The sequence below is a fragment of the Fundulus heteroclitus genome, chromosome 3 (genome assembly GCF_011125445.2).
Source record: "Fundulus heteroclitus isolate FHET01 chromosome 3, MU-UCD_Fhet_4.1, whole genome shotgun sequence".
Taxonomy (NCBI): Eukaryota; Metazoa; Chordata; class Actinopteri; order Cyprinodontiformes; family Fundulidae; genus Fundulus; species Fundulus heteroclitus.
Genome location: NC_046363.1, coordinates 33909883 through 33930493, shown reverse-complemented (window position 1 = coordinate 33930493; position 20611 = coordinate 33909883). Strand labels below are relative to the sequence as shown.

At 41.4% G+C, this 20611-nt stretch overlaps 1 protein-coding gene across 4 annotated transcripts in view; it reads right to left on the bottom strand.

Annotated features, from left to right (window-relative positions):
- The window catches only part of map7d1a (MAP7 domain containing 1a), a 59358-nt gene extending 40444 nt beyond the window's left edge, over positions 1–18914 (bottom strand). For all 4 annotated transcript variants that reach the window (XM_036135256.1, XM_036135259.1, XM_036135258.1 and 1 more), the window contains exons 1-2: positions 18532–18914; positions 1781–1978 (exon numbers count right to left, since the gene is read on the bottom strand). In XM_036135256.1, the coding sequence (XP_035991149.1) occupies positions 1781–1978; positions 18532–18562 (229 nt within the window). In that variant the 5' untranslated portion in view covers positions 18563–18914. The remainder of the gene's footprint in view (positions 1–1780; positions 1979–18531) is intronic.
- Positions 18915–20611: the final 1697 nt, after the last annotated feature.

Sequence of the window (20611 nt, the reverse complement as noted above, 5' to 3'; positions counted from 1 at the left end):
TGTCAAAGCATTAGAAAAGATAACAATAGGCTTTCGTCAATTTGCTAATGATGCAATTGAATGTTAATGAGGAACAAATAAAAGGATAATTTTAAACAAACAGTAAATTACTGTTTCAAAACAAACATGGATCTGGCACAAGCACAACAAACCTTTACAATGTAAACAAAACAAAAAAAAAAAAAAAAATAATCAGGTCCAAATTCTGCCTTTTTAGTAATTTTGCCAAACGTTTTATTTTTATTTACTACAGCAGCAGGGCAGTTCGCAGTGGGCTTCTACTTTTCTCAGCTGTTTTCAGCTTCAGTCTGGCTCCATCATAACCTGTGGCTTTGATAGTCACATTAGCCTCCAATACCTTTACAACTAAACAGATGATGGGTAATGGGGTGAAGGGTTAAGGGCTATATAAACAGCTAGTGTTGGTTTATGTCATCCTTGAGTATTATCACTTCACTCAGGGTGTTATTTATTTTAAATACTTTTTTACACATCAGTAACAGCGATATCAAACATGGTATAGTAAGGGTTGTCAGAATAATCAATGTCTCAATATAATCAATACTAAAAATATTAATTATTCAGATTTGAATAATTTATATGACCTATTCACATCTCACCAAACTGTCATGCTTTTTACCACAGCAGCACAGAGACATTCGCCTGTCCTGCAGCTGCGCACACGCACATCTGACCCAAATAATGAGCTGCTGCTGGAAGGTTTTAAGTCTGCTAACATGTGGAGAATAGCCAGAAGAAAACATGTGGCCCTCTTTATACACCAGATAAATACAAAAAGAGTTTTTTAGAGAAAGTTTCCCAAGAAAAATTAAATGCTGAACGCCGTTACATTCTAAGCTAGCATTAGCATCCCTTTGAGCTGCGCAATGCTGCATCATAGCACGCAACGCTCCCCTCTGACTCATACACCTCCTGTTACTGAAACCTCTTCCAGGCTTTGTCAGTTTTCTGGGGGACACCCTGCCACGTTTTACGCTACAAGAGCTTTACTGAACTTTTTAAGTTGCTTTCAAACTTCAGTGTTGTACTGTTAGCTTGTGGAGTTAGCATGTAGCAATGATATGGCCAGCATGTAGCATCATCCAGCATTTCGCAGTTTTTTTTTTCTTGTCTGCCTGCCTCAAAAGGAAAGCTATGAACACATATGTTGTGTTTGTCTTGTCGATAAAGGAGGGTCACGAGTGTTTTTCTGGCTTTACTCAACACGTTAGCAGAGCTTAAACTTCCAGAAACAATTCTCTGTTCAGACGAACAGCTAGGCTGTTATTGCAGCGCTGTGGTCGGAAGAAGTGCTACAATTTGGGCAAATGTGAATGGGTCAGTTCATACGGATTGACACATATTAGCATCTTTGATTATTTCATTTTGTTAGTATCAATCACATTGAAACATTATTTTTGAAAACCCCAGGTCATGATGAAGGTTTAAGACGAGCAATGCCTCAGTTCTGCTGTATTGACTCTTGAGAAATGATAAATTGGACTGCTTAGGCAAAAAGGCTCAGTATCAATAATTTGGCAGACCCTCTACTACAATGTAACTAGTACAATAAATCGGACAAGATGTTGACAAACAAATCAGACCTGTCTGAATACTGAAAGCTTCTGGTTAAATGGTAACGGACAGAAAAACATTCATAACTCGTTACATGGGGTAAAAAACTTGAAATCTACGAGGCACTAGTGCAAAAAAGGGCAACTTAAAGACACCATGAGTAGCAACAATTAAAGAGGGAGATGCGTGGCTCCTACACATTTACCTCTTTTTGACCTGGACACTGGTGATGCCGGAGAACAAGGCGATCGAGAGAGGTCAGGTTTCACGGGGGTCGTCGGTCTTCGATCCGTGTCCTTTTTAACCGGAGACTCCGTCGGCTGCGTGTTGTCCATCTTCAGGGGGCTGCTTTCTCCCTCTGGGTCAGGCCTCAAACAGGTAGTTTTTAGGGCCGAGCACGGAGCTGGTTGAAAAGAAAGACCCAGAGTAATGACGGGTGAGTGAGCGAGGGCAGCAAAGCTAACACAAGTAACAGAAAGTCGACTCGTTTCTCTTCATTCCAACTGCAGCTGAGTCCATGAGGCAGATCGACGTGGTTGACGTCAACCATGCAGTTATTGGGTGGAGCTCATGGCTCAGAGGGGGGAAAAAAATCCTCTTTTTTGAAACACAGTTATGATCTAATCAGCTTAACTTTAACACTTTAACTGTGTTATTTATTCTTTAGTTCAAATTGCCTAGCTGAGTAACACCATAGACAAAGCAGATTATCAATAACAGACTCTCCTACAACAGCTCATCCTACTATTGAAGAAGTTATTTTACCAAACAGGAACAGTTGCCCTTCTTTTCGGAGACAAACATCTAAAAACAGTTTGGCTAAAGAGCAGCAGGGCTGGTTGTTTGGGACTGCAGCTACAGTATGACTCACATTTGGCAGTCTGCTGAACTTTTATCTCCGTCTCAAACATTAGTTTGTCTCGACTTAGACGGCAAAAGAAAGACGCTCGCGGCAGGGAGACTTGGCTTTGTCCGCCCACTACTGTATTCCCTGCACTCCAAGCGGAACCAAGTTACTTCTGCACAGTCTGGAGGGGGTGGGGGTGGGGGGGTATAAACACTGGGGCAACATGCTCAATATTATTCTGACAGTAGTGGGCTGTCACACTGGAACACCAAAGATTTACTCTGCAGATGCCGCACTGTTGAACATTTTGTATAGAAACACGCAAATGAGCAGCAAGGCCAAGTCGGCGCAACCTCAAAGAGGAATGATTTTTCTTCTCTCGTTTCTTTTGCCCATCTGGGCAGCTCGGATCTAGCGTCTACACGGCGCTCTGTATCAGTTCGTATGCGCTTCTGCCTTAGAGCGGCGATAATCTGTGGCCTCTGGGCACTTATGGAAACAGCAGGTCATCGGTATGGGGGATGTGGAAAAAGTTGCTGATGACTGAGCTTCAGCAAAAACCTCCCAGAGTTTATAAAAGATTTCAGGTGGGAGATGAGACATTATGTTTCCATTGTCCGAGTTAGCCATGATTAAACAAGCATTCCCAGGCCTAGAGGGGCCATTGTTGAGGGCTCTGCATGGCAACGGGACAGCAGCCAAAACACTGCAATGACAGCAAGGAGAGAGAGGAAGCAAAGGGGGATGGTAATGCGATGAACTGCGAGCAGAAGATGAACACTGGGCTCAGTTCGGGACAACAAAGAGGAGCTCAGTAGAAAAACCGAAGCTATTCATTTAACGGGTTTACTGCAAGGAGCAATAACGCCATGAAAGATCAAGGCTAACCAACAGTATTCACCTTTTTTTTCACCTGCGTTTGGCTTTGTCAGAACTTTTAATGTGTTAAACAGCCACATCCCTGAGATGTTTCTGCAACCGAGTGACGCAACAGATCTGCATGCATTCACCTACTGCGACTCCCCCGGTGATGAATCGTGCAAGCATTATTCAGGAATTTATAACCTCGCAATCCCCGCACAGTTTCCCCGACTGCATTTCTGACATCGAGGGTAAGAAGAGCAGCTGTCCCAGGCGTTAGATCCTCATACACCTGGGAACCGGACTCTAAAGTTGCCGGTCATGCCGTATCGTCAACGATGACAAGAATGAAAACGCAACAACCTCTGGAATGCAGGTGCCGCTGAATACCGATGAAATCTGAGGCTGTCTTGGAGAAAGACGCGATAGGATCAGAGGGAGGGCTACTGCAGCAGAGCTGGAGACTAAGACGAGGGCTGAATGACTGATGCCGGCCTCTGTCTGCACAGACAGATAACTTGGAGAAGACAGTTTATGGCTCATGTAATATTTGCACAGACATACTGCAGGAAGAGACAAAGTCTCTTTACGCAGGTTGTTTGAGCTGCCACAAGAAACAGGACTGCAGAAATTAAACAATGGATATTTAAAAAACGTGGCACGCACTTATGCATAATAGCTTAAAAACAGGAACGTCAATTAAGGTTATTGTTACTGTTGTACTAGAGCAAAATCTCTTTCACTTTAGTAACTTCCACTTTTATTCTCAAGCCTCGCAGAGAAACTGCAACCGCAGGAGGACTACAGCCAAAAACCATTAGTCCACTCCCCTGTGACATAATTTTACATTATTTATATCCATGAATCAAAGCACATCTACTTCCTCAAAAGATGCTGAAATCTACAGTCTACGTGCATAGGTCTGAGGTCTCAGAGGTTCTTAAAAATCTACAATTTAATTAGCTTCCTTCCTACAGCAAGAACCTGACATTTGCAGTAATAATCTCCTCAAGGCTTTAATAAAAAAAAAAAAAGATGAAAGGATTAGTGAAACAAAATTTTTTCTTAAAAGATGTTTAACAACAAAGCTATTAAAAAATGGACTGCAAAATAAATACAGGTTGGAGCAGATTCAGGAAACCGCTTTAATGAACATTAGACAATCGCCCATAAGAGCAGCCTAGAACGCTCCCTTCCCGTGCAGCTAGCAGCCAACAGGTATCAGGCGAAGAAGCATACAAATGAGTCCAGCAGAATGGAAAACTGATATCCAAGTCAAATCCCAACAGTGAAGGAACCCATGCAGAGGGGTGCGGATGCATGCATGCCTGAGCTCAGTGTGCCTGCTAAATGACAGGTTGGAAACCAGCAGGTAATCAGCACAAGTCAGTGCCCATTTTCACCCTGTAAAACGGACAAGTGGAAAACTATGGAATAATGCCACGGAAAATTTTATTTCATCGTTTTAAATCCAATAGCGCTTGCTGATCGCAGTACAAAAGTGCAGCGCATCACCAAAATGACGCAGTGCTTTATGGTTTAGCTGATGGCTTTTTAGGCAACAGGGCCATGTTGAAACTGGGGCAACTAGTAATTCTGCCACACAAAACGGGCTTAAGCTGAAATCCAATTTCACACTTTAATAAATCTTTGAGCAGTTTCATAAATATCTACCCACAAGAGCCTTTTTTCCACCCCTTGTAGTATCCCGTTTCAATTATTACTTTCATTAGTGCAGTCAAGCGTCCTTCAAGTGAATCTATTTGTATTGAAAGAGGTAATGCAAGCGTTCGTTCAAGTAACAAAGATCTCATGTTGAGAGCGCAGCACCGAAAACTCAACCCCACGGTTTTTGCTGGAGCAAAACCGGCATTTTGACCAGGCCTGTCTTTTGTCTTCTGTTTGTTTTTTGGCTCAGAGGGATAAGCCGAAGCCCTGGCACCATTCGTTGCACTGATCTCAGTCGTGACGGCGATTACCAACGTTACCAGAATTTCATTCACTAAGTATTGCCGAAGAAACCTCCCCATCTTGACCCGGTTGTGAGAAATCCAATTATACAAACACCGTTTAGGCCACTGTGCTGCTGCTTTGCAGAACAAGTTAAACCATCTGTAGAGATACTGTATGTTGATGATAAAAGTTTATATAAAAGTGTATACAGACTTATGTATTCCTATGCAAGGGTGCATTTACATCAATGACCGTATATATGTGCATGCCTCTGTGTTTAAAGGTGCATAGCCACATTAATTTACTTTATTTATATGTCAGTAGCTCACTTTGGTTGCAAACAAAGTTTTACGAAAGATTATAAAGATTATCAATTTTGCTGTTTACGCTATATTTATGCTTAATTTGTATTTAAATAAACCTTTTCGTCTGTATTTTTAACAACAGAGGATGTACGCACTGCACATGTGCAGCAGGGGATAAAACAAAGAAGTGGCTAATGGCTATTAGCATCTCCCAGCGAAACAATGCAGAATGGTCCAAAATCCAGTGGAAAGAAAAAAAAAAAAAAAACTAAATGATTCCAAGAGGACTGGAATGTCGCTGCGAATACAGTACGAACATTAGCCGATTGCTCAGATGTGACCGCAGAACTTCAATCACGCCGAGCTGCCGCTTTACTGCGAGGCCTTGCAGAGTCCAGCTCAGTCCAGCATTATTTAATTTAGATTTATTAATGAAGCAAACTGCCATTTTAATAGTTCTGCCACACTGCCGGTAGATGCCGCCACATTTGTTTATATCTGATCATCCTGCCCAGTGCCGGAGCTATTTTTATCCACAAGGACCATTAAAACATTATCAGGATGGAGGCTTGGTGTATATATCCTTACTTTATCATGATGAAATGGTTTTTGGTGTTTTTATAAGCATATTACGTGGCTATATATCTTTAATGTGCAAAACAGAATGTGCAAACAGAAAATTGTCTCGTTTTCTCTGACCCGTTCCAAAGAAGCCATGGATTGGCATGAGATGGTCATGGTATAGCAACTTTAATAATGCAATAGTTGTACATTATTCATATGAAAACTAATGAAAATATAGCTCGATCCAATTCCTTATGTTTTTAATAAAACAAGAAAGGCAAGAATTATTGCCAACACCACACGCTGGTTACCACAGTTGTAATAGAAAATGCATTTTATAGATATTATGGTTTCCATACATAGACTTTAAGCAAATATTAAGAAAAAAAACTAAAACTAAAGTGAGTAGCAAAGATACAAATACAATTCGGTAAAACTGCTTTCACTCAGCTGACCAGCAGTGTGCAGCAACAAGTGGCAGAGGGGTAGTTACGCGTCACTCATTGCTTCATAAAAACACCTTGGTCACTCCAGTAATTTCTCAAGCAGCTTAAAAAAAAAAGAACATCATAGAAGCTATAAAATGTAAATTTTTAGACGTTTTGAAAGAGTAACTGTTTGAAACCTTTTAATACTTAGATACCAGTAAAAGGCCAAATGGCCATTACGTCTCAGGGTTTAAAGGACCTACTGTTGTATTGCTGCAGCTGATGTTCATCTGACAACATCCCGAGTTCCTCCACTGCCGTGCCAGCATACGGGGCAGAGTAAAAATATAGGGCAGGGCGTGCAATATTTATGAAGCTAGAAGCTCGTCTCTAAAGCACAGCTCTATTCTGGTCACACATCCCATAGTAGAAAAGCAGCAGGATACAGAAGAGTTGGATTGTAATACAACATCCTGCACAGACAACATAGAAATAGAACGAATTGTCAAGTCTTGGAGTAAAATGCTGCAAAGGAAAGAGGAAACTGGAAAGAGTGCAACAAATTAAAAAAGGGAAGAGGAAGTCGGGGAAACGCGCAACATAATGGATCTGCATCTCATTTGAGATGGAGCAGGGGACAAATGAACCACCTCATTGCTCCCTCCCTCCCCATCACCCACTCTCACCCTGTTGTGTCCAGAAGTTTTTTTAAAAAGCATGACGTAAGAGAGCAAGGGGCCCAGACACGCAGAGGAGGCGCAGTGTAAACAACAAGCGGCGGCGGCGGCTCCGTGCCACACTGAACTCTGAGCGAGTGAGTTTTCAGACCAAAAGGTTTAAAGGAGTGTTTGGAAGTGGAAACGGCGTTTAAAAAGGTGGGAAGGGCAAACACTCATCGCTGACCGACGAAAACTACTCTGAAAGGATGCAGTTAAAAAACTACACTTGTTTTTTAACTGCAAAAAAACTACCCAAGACACGCACCTTGTTACAATGATCGCCCCACCACCACAGAATCCCATTAAGCTCTGCAGAGGCCTGTTAACGAACCAGTCATTTAAAAAGGACGTAAATAATTAATGACTTGTAATGTTTCTAATGAACGGCTTTTGACAGCGTCAGACCAAAAATAAGATTTACCACCAAGGTAAGACCAATTAAACTCAGAAAAAAAAAAAAAATCACAACTAATTTCCCTTTACGCGACCAGATGCTGACTGATCCATTCAAACATGGGCTCTAGCCTGGCTCATAAAGAGACAGAAGCAGTTGTGCACCCTGACCGACAACGCCGACCCTCCTTCGCTGCTATCCAGCGGACCGGTGAATACTAATGCTTCGTTCACCGGCTGCCGCAGCTTTCCTCTCGTCACCTGGCTTGGACTCGTAACACTGCCAGGCATTTAGCCGCTGCTCTCCTCCGTGCCACCGAGCTGATGAAAGGAGCCGCTTATCTGAACTAGCAGCGGCTCCCCACGGACCCCCGCATCTGCCGCCGCCGCTGCCAGGGAGCACGCTCCGGCAAACACTGACCTAACCTCGGTGGCGTAAGCAGAGGTAGGAGAGAGGGGAGGATGGACTCGAGCTGCAGAAAGCACAAGCTGTGGTCCGTCGACGTCAGGAGACCAGGAAGGATTTCTAGGTCACCGGTGCCGCCATGTTAAGTGGAGATGATGTAAACGTCCTTTTGGGACTGTTTTTATTTGCTTAATTTTTTTGTTGTGATGTGGGACAGAGTTAGATTCCTCCGGCTCGGTCTTTATGCAATTTAGGTCGCTTTGTCCCAAATCAAAGCAAAACCAACATGAACACGCCAAAGGTTTTCACACCTTCACCATGTGGCTGTGACACAAAAATGGAACCGAGACAAACAGGAAGCTGAACCTGATAGTGCTTTGCCTAGAAAAGGTCAAAACTACTGAAATATGCACGGCAATTGCACGAGTTTACTTAATATGAGGAGTTTGCATCATTTCATTTAAAGTTAACGTATGCCAGATAATGCCTCATCACTCGTGCACACTTGTCAATGCAACACTTACAGTCCAGATGCTCTGAGCTTCTGTATTCGTTTCTTTGAAACTCTGTCCAGGGACCTTAATGTACTTTTATATTAGTTACCAATGATCGGCATGGTCAGGATTTCTAATAGTTCAGTTCTCCTAAGTTCAATAAAAAAAAAAAGAAAGGGATTGTTACCTTGTGTTTAAAACATTTTATTATCTGGGGAACTTGGGAAGCGCCCTCTGACCTCTCAGTAACTTAAAGCCACCATGGTATTCATAAAATTCACAGTCTCTTATTTTCCACATCTAAAACCGCTTCATTTCATTCCATTTATTTAACAGCATGTGGGGTGATTAGAGCCACGAGCTCAGCTGGATGGGTGGGTTGTGCATCGTCTGTTATGGTCTGCATACACAAGTGTGTATTGTATTTGTGTTTATTATATTTATTCAGTGAAATTTTATTTATTTATATATATATATATATATATATATATATATATATATATATATATATATATATATATATATATATATATATATATATATATATATATATATATATATATCAAGAACGTTTGGTGTAAAACTCAAACATTTTTAATGAATATATTTTTAAAAGAAATTTAAAAAAACAGAAATGCTCTAACTGCAACATTTGAGTAATTATTAAAAGAAATTTTGCCTAATTCCGATAAGCAGTGAATACCAAAAAAAAGTTACTTTTTATTCAAAAATTAAAAAAAACACTTTGCAAACTTGAAATATTTTCTGAAATCACACAAATCTGAAAATGAACTAATCCAAGTTGTTTTCAGAAGAAAAATAATCTAATTGAAAACTTTATATTACATCCTACCTAATCAAAGTTGTATAATAAGAGAATACCATTTTTCATGTGCCCAAGAAGTGTTGATCTAAGGGTTTATGGAGCAGATAGAGTGAACCTTAGCTAATGACACTAAAAAAAGAAGCATCATACTCTGTAGCTACTACACAGGTTTCTGCTTTTAAGTCTACATACCAGGGCAGCATGACGTCACGTAAACATGTAGATAAAGGTCAGGTCTGGGCATCACAAGCAGAAAAAGCCCATCTAACTAGCCAAAGACCACTGACATACAGAGCATGACTGCATACTATATTCTGCATATTATATTCAATTATAACATCCTACAGAACATTGCATCCATGCAGGCCATTGTGATGACTGTTTTACACAGATAATCCTGCATGCAGCTCCTCTATATAAACATTCATTATTTTATTGTAGGCCTTTATGCATACGGGGATGGTGGCCTGAGGTTAGAGCAGCGTGCTTGTGATCTGAGAAGACTGCAAGTACGAAGTTTGATTCCCACAGACTGCTGCTGTGGGTCCCTTAGCAAAGTCCCTTAGCTCCAGTTTACTCCCTGGGAGCCGATCAGTGTGGCAGCCCACTGCTCCCTAAGGGAGGGGTAAACACAGAGACAAATGTCCCTTCTGTGGGACTATAAAGGGAAATCTTTATCTATTTTATACAACACAAAGGAGTGTGACGGCACGGAACTGAAAATAGCTTACCGTAACCAGGTAGTCCGAGCTGGTGATGTTTAGTGGTTAGTGGGCTACAAAACAAGCTAGCCTAAGCACAAACAGGGCAACCTTCATCACCTCACACACTCCCCGGCCCTAAAGACACTAAAGCATCTCCTGCTCAGTACTCTCATAGACAACGTGGATATTTTCACCACGTTACCTCAAGTTTCAGTCATTCTAAGCAGCAATCTTACGGCTGCTCAGCATGCAATTATGACCAAGAGCCATCATTTGGAGGATTTCTGTCTCCACCCGCACACACACATACACACAAAAACAGCTTATTTGCAGGCAGCAACGTTAACATACAGGTTTTTTTTATGTCAGCTACCTCCAGCACTAAGAAGGTAAAAACCATCACCCACAATGTAAAAAATGTTTATCATGGACAAAAACTGAGCTTATGTCGCAATGTTTTAAAGCATTTACCCCTAAGGAGAGGTGAAACATGGACAAGGGATGGTTGGTTTACACTGCTCTAACACAGCAAGCATGGCCTTTGGCTGGAGAAGAAGTGCTTTCTAATATTAGCAGATGGATCTGGTGACTGGACTTGCAGATGACCAGAGAGCAAAGGAGGCTCATCCTGGGTATTATTAATCTCAATAGAGGTGACAGAAACGAGCAGCGTCTTCCAAATCAAGACTTCCCTCTACTTGTACTTCCTCTGTGTTCCAGGGAGACTGCAAGTCAGCTGACTGACAGCAAAGTTGGGCTTTAGACAACATTAAAGACACAAGAAAAAATTGCTGTATTAAATTTTTACTGCAATTTCACAAGCTGTATGCAACGAAATTTTGTTCTGTACACACTCTGTGCATACAAAATGACAAATAAAATTGTCTGAGCCTAAGTCTAAGTCTAAAAAGATGCCATCAAAGTGCATGCTGCATGGGCCTCGGTTCAGGATAACAGCGAGAACAACCTGCTGCTTTAGCTTTCTATGACTTTCTAACTACCCAACTGGTGCAGCTGCATAATTCATCTCATACCAAACTGCATGGTTTATGTTTTTTCTGCTACATCTAACGCGCCATTGACCAGTCAAATGTTAGCGAAGTTCAAATGTGACTGTAAAAACGGCTCGTCTTCAGCGAACAGATTTAACGCACCTTGGTGGCGTTCGTCTGTGGGATTACATTCTGCGCTGGATAAATACAGCCGGGGCGCGAGCGCAGTCCGTTGGCTTCGGATATCATTGAAAGAATCTGTGACATTTAGCAACGTGAGCGTAGTTGTGAGAGAGATAAACAGGAAATGTGTTTCTCATAATGAACAAACCCAGTCGAACACACACTCACACAGGCCAATAGTGGTCTCTTGATGCGTTAGCTGGATTAACCACAGCATATGCACGACGGGAGGGTTTATTTGCAGAGTCCGCCTTGTCGTATTTGAGCTGCTGGGGTTAAAGTTCAGATCTAAAACGATTCATGTTTGCCCTGTAAAAAAAAAAAGTATGTAAACCTGTTTTTTGTTTTTTAGACCGAGGTATGAACTTCATCTTTTTCTGCAGGCGTTCCAATAAGTCCAATGAAAGTTTTAATGTAAACTACTGGATACATTATTTGCCCTTCCAGGGGGCTGGGACCCACATTTCACCCACCTAAGATAGGTCAACATCAGGGTGGTGTGATTTACCCCAGCTGGGTGTTACAGACCGGACTGGATCTGACGCAAGGCCTCGTCTATGTGAACTTTGGAGACAGTCTGCTCCTCCTTAAAACATTTTTTTTCTCTAGAGACATAGGGGGAGTGTTTATGCCACAGCCTTAAACCTGGGCCGTTTCACGTCGACATGAACATTTGTCTCTCCATGAAGCAGTTCCCCCTTTTGGAAGGAGGCAGTGATGTAGGAAGAAAGTTTTGGGAAAACCTCATTTAGTTATTATAGTCCAAAAAACAATAAGTAATATGTTGATAAACTGAGTAGATATTTCCGTTTTACACAGCTACATTCTAACTTTAAAATAAATTTTTAAACAGATTTCTGACTTTGCAATGTGAGGATATCCTAGTTTTAATATAGCATATTTTTTTGCCTTTAAACATAGAAAATAGTTTTTTCTGGAATATTTATGACATTTTGACATCAGAGAACATCCAGGTTTTTTTCTTGCAAATATGTGAAATTAATCCCAAAGTTTCTGAGTTTCTTTGTGGAGATGGGTACTGTGCTTTTAGGGGGTCACGGGCCGATATGTTTAGGAAGCCTGCTTCTAGGACATACACACGGAAATTGGAGTTTTTGTAAAACTAGCTGTGCCAACTGCATTAATCGTCGACATAATAAGACATTTCTCAACTACAAATGTCAACCCCACAAACAGTTTCACCTTTGTATTAAAACATTAAAACCCTGTTTTACAGCTACTGCTCTCTCTCTCTCTCACACAGTGTGACGTCACACCTGCTTCTAACACAATGTCCACTCTGCACCGGCAAGAAAAAAATACTTTCAACGCCATTCTCGAGGCTTAAGTAACAGTTCTTAAAAAGAAACAGAAGCTGGATTAAATCATTACAGCTGAAAACAAGTTTTAGATTGAAATTCGTAAATTTTGAACGCCACATCTTTAAACTTTACTTTACGTTTGAACATATTTAACTGAGTGTAACAAAGTGCAACGACAAACAACTCCTAGTACGCGACGGCCAACAAGCTGCACTGTAGATTCAAGCAAAGGCCGCAGCGCCACAGAGTTGGAGTGACTTCAATCCGTTTCTTTGGGACTGATGTTTCGGATCTTTTCATGTCTGTCTCCATACAGCCAATGCGGCTGAGCCCCACTTTGAAATGTGCTGAATCTGCACCTTGCATCCATCTGCACAGCTGGGAGCTGGAAAGGCTTTCGTAAATGAAATTTGGGACTGCAGCTGCAGATGATGAAGTTATTTGATTATATGGGATACGTGTTACGCTTCATGTGCGTGATCCAGAAATAGACCGTGTCTATTAAACAGAAGAAGAAGAATCACATTTTACCTCCACCACAGCTTTATATTTCTTGTATTTACTGCCTTAATTACCAAAGTGTTAAGCTCAAAGGCAGGCAACAGCATATGCCTAATGATGTAAACCGCATAATTTATGGACACTATCCAAACAATACACAGACACACAGAATCTGGAATGCATCAAACTACTACTTTAAGCTCACTTGTTAAGCCTCGCAGCTAAACAAAGACTCCTCTCTGTTGTAACAAGGGCTTTAATTAGACTGTAAAACTAGGAGGGTCTGAGGGACCCTGCCTATTATATTTTTCACAAAGACTCAAAGCTGCTCCCAAAAAAAAAAAAAAAAAAAAAAAGGAAAAATGGGACACTATTGTATGCCCCACCCATTACATAACATGACTACTGTAGCTGAAAAAGCATAGTTTACTGATCCTGCGCTGACAGCTAAAGCTGGTGGATTCTTCCTCATTACAAAACACACAAGGATTAGGCGGTCGTGGGCACGGTTTCCGTACTCTTTGCCATATGTGTGGCGAGGCAGGCTCAAAATAAAGGCTGATTAACGGCTCGTTAACTCATCGCGTACTTTCATCCTGATATCTGGCACCAACAGTTGGAACGATAGACACTTTTTGCACCTAAATCCCAGCGAGATCTCTCCATGTTTGTTAAACCCAGGAGCAGAAATAGAGAGTCCCTGCTCATCTTAGCTCACCATGCACCGGTTGCTCAGGTACTGCAATTAAAAAGAGCAGGCCGTCACAAAACCCTTACTCCTGTGAAATACTGACAGTTTGCATTATCTGCATACATATTTTACAATTTATACAGAAATACATTAATATTTACACTATATATATTTCTGATAATTGATATTTCTGCACTGTTTGGAGTTGGCTTTATTCTCGTTGTGCATGTGCATAATGACAAGAAAAGACGTTCTGATAAAAGCAACCGAACAAAACATTTTGAAAAAAAAAAAAAAAAAAAGAGGGATTAGAAGATTTAAAGAAACAAACAAACCGAGCAGATTTTCTCAGGGCCGGAGACGAAGCTTTCCGCCGCTCAGTTCCAAGGACAAGCCCTTCAAAGGGGGAGATGAAATGAACCGTCTTGTGGCTGTATTTCCACAAAGGAAGGCCTCTCCCCACTATTCAGAAAACAGTCAGGTGTTCTTGTTCAAGCATGTTTTGTGTGGGGCGACACATAGCTAAGATAAGGCTACAAAAGATCATTTCAAAGTATTCTTACTCCTTTTTACTTTTCTTCAGAAAGCAGCTCTACGCCCCTGCATGATAAAAGCTTAATGCTGCACCTGCGAAACCTTTAAAAAGGTTTAGAAGAAAAATCTACAAAGAATAACCGACTGTCGGTCAGATGCAACACTGCATAAATCGGCATCTTGCAAACGCATTCATCTCAAACTTTTTAACATTTCATTTTAGAACCTGTAGAATCTGAATCTGTCCTGAAAGGGGAAACTGTTTTGGTAAAAGCTTGCGATGTTGAATATATATGTTTAGTAAAATATATTGCGGAAATACTCTAAAGAGGAAACTTTTTTACCCTAAGACGAGGGTTTACGCTACATATATTTGATCGTGGCGCACCGTCACACCAAAATAAAAGTCGCCACACCTTCAGAATCAATTCAAAAAGCTTATTATAAGCCTGGCGGACCGCTGGGAGAAAACCTTCCAGTTAAAACGGCTAACACGCTAGCTGTTATTAGCTGGACACACACAAAGTTGCGCCCCTCCTTCGAGGCGCATTGGTTAGGATGAATCTCTACCTTGGTCTCAAATGTTTTCCTACCTGTAACAGTTTTCTTCCAGAACTGATCTGTATTCAGCTCAACCCGTCTTTAAACAGCTAACCTGTCTTTAAATAAATAAAGAAAAAAGAAAACATCCCCTCAGCATGATGCTGCCACTACCATGTTTCACCATGAAACATGATCATGTGGTTAAGGCCAGATTTGAGAAGAGCAAAACTCATAACTGTTCCTGTCATCAAAATCTCTTTTTGCAGCTCCCCTAAATTTACCGCTGAATTGCTTTTGTCATTTATGCACCTCTTGCTTGGCCAGTTTAGCTGGATAGCCAATTATTGGAGGCTTTGCAGTAAACCACACTATTTTTGGATAATGTTAAAAAGGGGCATTGTTAAATGTTCAAAGTGTGGAATTTAGTTTTTATAACCTAATCCTCCCTTAAAGCTTTTCCACAACTTTACACCTGCCTCGTCTGGTGTGTTCCTTCGCTTCAGTTCGATTCCAGAAATACATTGACATTTAAGGCTGTAAGCTGACGAAATGTGACAAAGTTCAATAGGTAAGAAAGTTGTTCTTAAAAACGCACTACACCTCAAACCTTTCAGAAAAGGCTGGGGGAAAACACCTTTGAACATTTATGAAAACAAGATAAATGCTTATCTTCAGCTTTTAACTTTCTGTTCTCTCTCTTTTTTCTTCATAGTAGGTACACCTGGTTTGACATTCTGTTAACTGTGACATCATCCAGAGAAGACAGATCACCCACTATTACCATATAACATAGAAAGGATTCCTGGATCAATGTGTGCTTCTGTGCTTGTTTGTCTCTCTTGTTGTGTCTCTGCTCTGTCTTCTGTAACCCCCAGTTGGTCGAGGCAGATGACCGTTCATACTGAGCCCGGTTCTGCCGGAGGTTTTCCTTCCCGTTAATGGGGAGTTTTTCTTTCCACTGTCGCTTCATGCTTGCTCAGTATGAGGGATTGCTGCAAAGCCATGTACAATGCAGACGACTCTCCCTGTGGCTCTACGGTTCTCCAGGAGTGAATGCTGCTTGTTGGGACTTTGATGCAATCAACTGGGTTCCCTTATATAGGAAATGTTTGACCAATCTGTATAATCTGACCCAATCTGTATAACATGATTGAATTTGACTTTGTAAAGTGCCTTGAGATGACATGTTTCATCAATTGGCGCTATATAAATAAAATTGAATAGAAATGTCCTTCTAGGCGTCACATTTTCATGTCTATTGTGTTATTCTGAACATTTCAGCCCTTACTCTGCAGGCCACGGATCAAGATTCCCACAAAAAGAAAAAAAAAACAGGGTGGAACACATCTAGCCTCCCGCTTGATGCAAAGCCAAAACAAGCTAGCCACCCTCCACGAAGACCCCCGTCAGCAGGAAGGAAGTTTTCCTGTCGGGCGGAGGAGGAGGAGGCGGCGGCAGCATTGTGCGACGTCCACGCCGTTTCCAGCAACAGGCAGCATCTCAGCGCTCAAGCTCTTCAATGTGGGGAGCCAAACATCAGATGCCACCAAAAGAGCGGTTGTACTAGAAAGAAAGCCTCCACATTGGCAGGTGTCCAAGGAATTTGCAAAAGCTGAATGGAGGAGCATGACACCGGCCTCGACCGATGAAGTAATCAGAGTTTGGAAATGCATGAAGAAATCGTCCCAGTGAGCCAAGGCTTGGCTCTGAGAATGATCTCATTAAAATACTTAAGATGTCGCTCGTACGGTGTCAAATGTTGCTGATGAATTAGTATTTTATTTAAAGTGTGCATATTTAACAGTTTATTTAAGAACACGACAAAAGCTTTAAAAATAAAAACAAAGACGTAATGTGCTTATTTAAACAAAAGAAAAAGTCAAAAACCATTTGATCATGATAAAACAAAATTATACACCAAGCCTCCATCTTGATGGTGTTTTGATAGTCCTTGTTGAGACGAAAAAATAGTCCCCTTTTGGACGCGATGAACAAACGTGGCAACATCTACCGACAACATTGCAGAACTTTTATAATGGCGGTTTGGATAATAAATAAATTGTAAAGAATGCCGGACCGAGCCTGACCCTCTGAAATGCTTCGCAGTAAAGCGACAACGATCTACAACAACTTTAACAGAATTTACTCACGTCAATCAACTCTGCGGTCACATCTGAGCAGTCGGCAGGTTTAGCGTCGGCTTCAGTAAACACCAACGTTCGTACTGTATTCCCAGCAACACTACAGTCTTTCCCTCTTGGAGTTATATATTTTTTGCGCTTTTTTGCCCTGGATCTTGGACTTTTCTTCATTGTTTCACTGGGAGATGCTAATAGCCCTTAGCTGCTTCCTTGTTTTAACCCCTGTTGCGCAGGCACAGCACGTACTTCCGGTAATATTGTAAAAACAAAAACAAAAACAAAAAAACATGAAAGGCTTTGTTTACTAACAAACTGAGCAAAAACAAAGCGTAAAACCGCAAATTAATAACCAATACGCCAGCAGGACTTGAGAATCATTCATAAAACCTTTATATGCAACCAGATGGAGCTAATGACGTTTAAATCAAACGTGGCTACGCACCTTTAATCTCATGAGAAATGAGATTTAGCCACTGGGTAATTTCCTTAAAGCCGAAAAATTAAGATGTAAAATGAATACAAAATGAAAACATAAAAGCTGGAATGCAAGGTAAAGAAAAATAATGCCAAAAATCACACTGTTAAGTCACTCGTTGAAATTTAGCTTTCTAACTATTCTGCTCACAAAGCTAAGGCAGAAATTTAATAAAAGTCAATAGTTTACGAGTATCTGCTAATTAATGTTGGCCCAGGGCCAGTTCTTTGACATCTTCAGCGTATCAAAAGACATGATCCACATCCTTACCGTACATTACAGCATCACCTGCATACATTTTAATTTTAACGTCCTCGCACAGCTTTAATATAGTAAGAAAAAAAACACAATGGTCCTGATATCGGTCCCTGTGGCACTCCCACAGAACAGACAAAGATGGCTTTATGCCATTAGTTGCCTCATATGGTTAGACAGATGAGAGCTCATCGATTGCATTGCAGTTTTGGGTTCAAGTTAAAAAGTTTTGTAAGCAAACCCTGAGTGAGCAGCTTTCACTAGACCTCATTCCTCCAGTTCAGCTGTGAATGTTCCTACAGAATAAATACTGTTGTATCCATCCGCCTTGCGCATCAGAGGCGCTTCAGTCAAAGTAACTGGTCTCGACTTTACCTGTGCAGGTTAACTGGTTCAAAGTTGGGGTCTCTCGACTTATTTTTATGCAGTATGCTGCCGCACAGTGAAACGTTGGCAAAAAAGTAAAATTAAAGTTGCTTCCCTTCACCTGTGTGCGCCCCTGAGTTTGAAAAAAAAAAAAAAAAAACATGCCCTGCAAAAAAACGGAGCCCAGCGAGCCTGCGACTGCATCGTGTTAGTGGGGATGTAATCCAAACATAAGGAGGGGGATGGGATGGGACTGGGGAGATTACCTCATCTACAGCAAATTGTGTTATAATAACCTTCACGGCTTCCTGCGCAATGAACGGAGCCCACCACAAGACGCACACATGGATGAACAGAGCTGCGTCTCGCTACGCGTAAAATGCTGTTTTATTATTGGAGAGAGGGAGGGAAAAACTGGATTTGTTGAAACGTTTTTGGTGAGCCAAGACTTACGTGTTGCTCCGGGGGAAGTCTTTTCCTCCATTCTCGGCAGCAGTTCCCTCCGTTTTTGTCCCTTTTGTTCGCTCAGACCTGAGAGTTTCGGCTCTTCCTCCCCGGCGATCCTCTCATTCCTTAGGCAGAAACCGGGAGGAAGAGGAGGAGGAGGAGGGGGGGAAACTTGGTGGAGTCGCTGCAGTTGTCAAAAAGAGCCGGGAAATCCTCTCCCGGTGGGTCCAGAACGGCGATAAATACTCTGAACGCGCCTGTGGACGAGAACGCTGGTAGCTGGGTGCACCGCTGGGAATTAAAGGCTGTCCGGGAGAATTAAAAAACAAGAGGAGGAGGAGAGAGAAGTTTCTCTCTCCACGACGACCGCACAGCTGATGCGCCGCTCTGGAGGATCCCTTCGCTCAGCACGCCGGACTTTACCATTTACGCAACAGGGGGGATCAGCTACTATAGGACATATTTAGCAGGCCACATTTCTCATGCCATTTACGCACGCACATTCTATATAAGTACCTGCTTTTGTTTGCGAAAGCATATCTGACTAAAAAAACTATACCTTGCTAGTTATTGTAAGAAAACAACGAAGTCACCCCCCCCCCCCTGGTGTTCATATTGGTCCGTCCGCCTACAAAACGTCGGAGATTCTCTTTTTACGAAAACTTGCGTGGATGAGAAGATTTGCGCACGCTCACAAAAGAAAGCAGATGAAACCAAGCACATTTGGTTTGTTGTGCGTCTTAATTATTGAGCACATTGTGAAACCACTCATGGTGCTTTTATTGCAATACCTGTGCAATTGATTGGTTCATCAACAGGTAAAGCGGCTTTTAGCTGCACACTTTAACCTTGATGTTGGCCTTTTCATCTCCATTTAATGGGAATTTGATACGCCTGGCCGACATGTGGATGTTTCCATTCTGCACAGCAGGCATGGTTCAGCTCAGACCTAAATGGCAATTCTCTTTTAGTCAGGAAGTCCGGTGATCAACGGCTGAATAGATACGGGCAGCACACAGTATCTCACCTTTCTCAGCTTCAAGGCGGGTTGCAGCTGCAAGCACCTGAAGAAGGGGATGAGCATTTTTATATCTTAAACCTTTATTTACCCAGATAAACCTGACTCATTGAGATTAAGACCATTTTCACCAGGGTTATCTGACCAAGAAAGGCAACGGCACATCATGTCTTCATTTTGGGTTAAAAAATAATTTCAGTCTCTAAATGCAAACTCCCTTCACTACTACTAATATTACTACTACTACTACTACTACTACTACTACTACTAATAATAATAATAATAATAATAATAATAATAATAATAATGAAAATATTAATCAAGCCACTGTTGTTAATGGTATTTTATTTTCTGCACCACTGTGCACATGCTTTAAAATCTGCTCATGTACTTGCAAACACATCAGTAAATAATTTGTTTGAATAAAGTTATCACAAAATGTCACAAAATCTTTGCTCGGTCAATGTTTTAAAACTTGTTGTAACAACACGACTTGGCAATAAATCTTAGACAGTCTGAAAGCTTGTTTATTTCCTGTTTCACAGCGCCCCATTTGTAAGGAAAATGCTTTTGTGGGCTGAGAAGCAAAGGTTGAGTGTGTATGTTGCACCCATGAAACATTTGCCAGATCTTCTCTACGTATGTCATCTTATTAGAACTAGGACTGGGCAGTAAATCGATTGTATCAATTAATTTGAATTTGCAATGTATGAAGATTTAAGTTTTGGAAAATGGAGATTGCAAGGCCTAAGGGGGTGCTCAAGACGCACCCCTTGTGCCCCCGCGTAGCTATATATATCTGTACTGAAAGGGGAAACTGTTTTGGTAAAAGCTTGCGATGCTGAATATATGTTTAGGAAAATATATTGTGGAATTACTCTAAAGAGGAAGCTTTTTTACCCTAAGACGAGGGTTTCTGCCACATAATCATCACACCAAAATAAAACCACCACACCTTCAGAATCAATTCAAAAACGGGGCACAACAAAGATGTGGAAGAAGGTGCTCTGTTCAGACCACTTCATGTGGAATTTTCCCTTCCCCAAGAACAAAAACCCTAAATATACA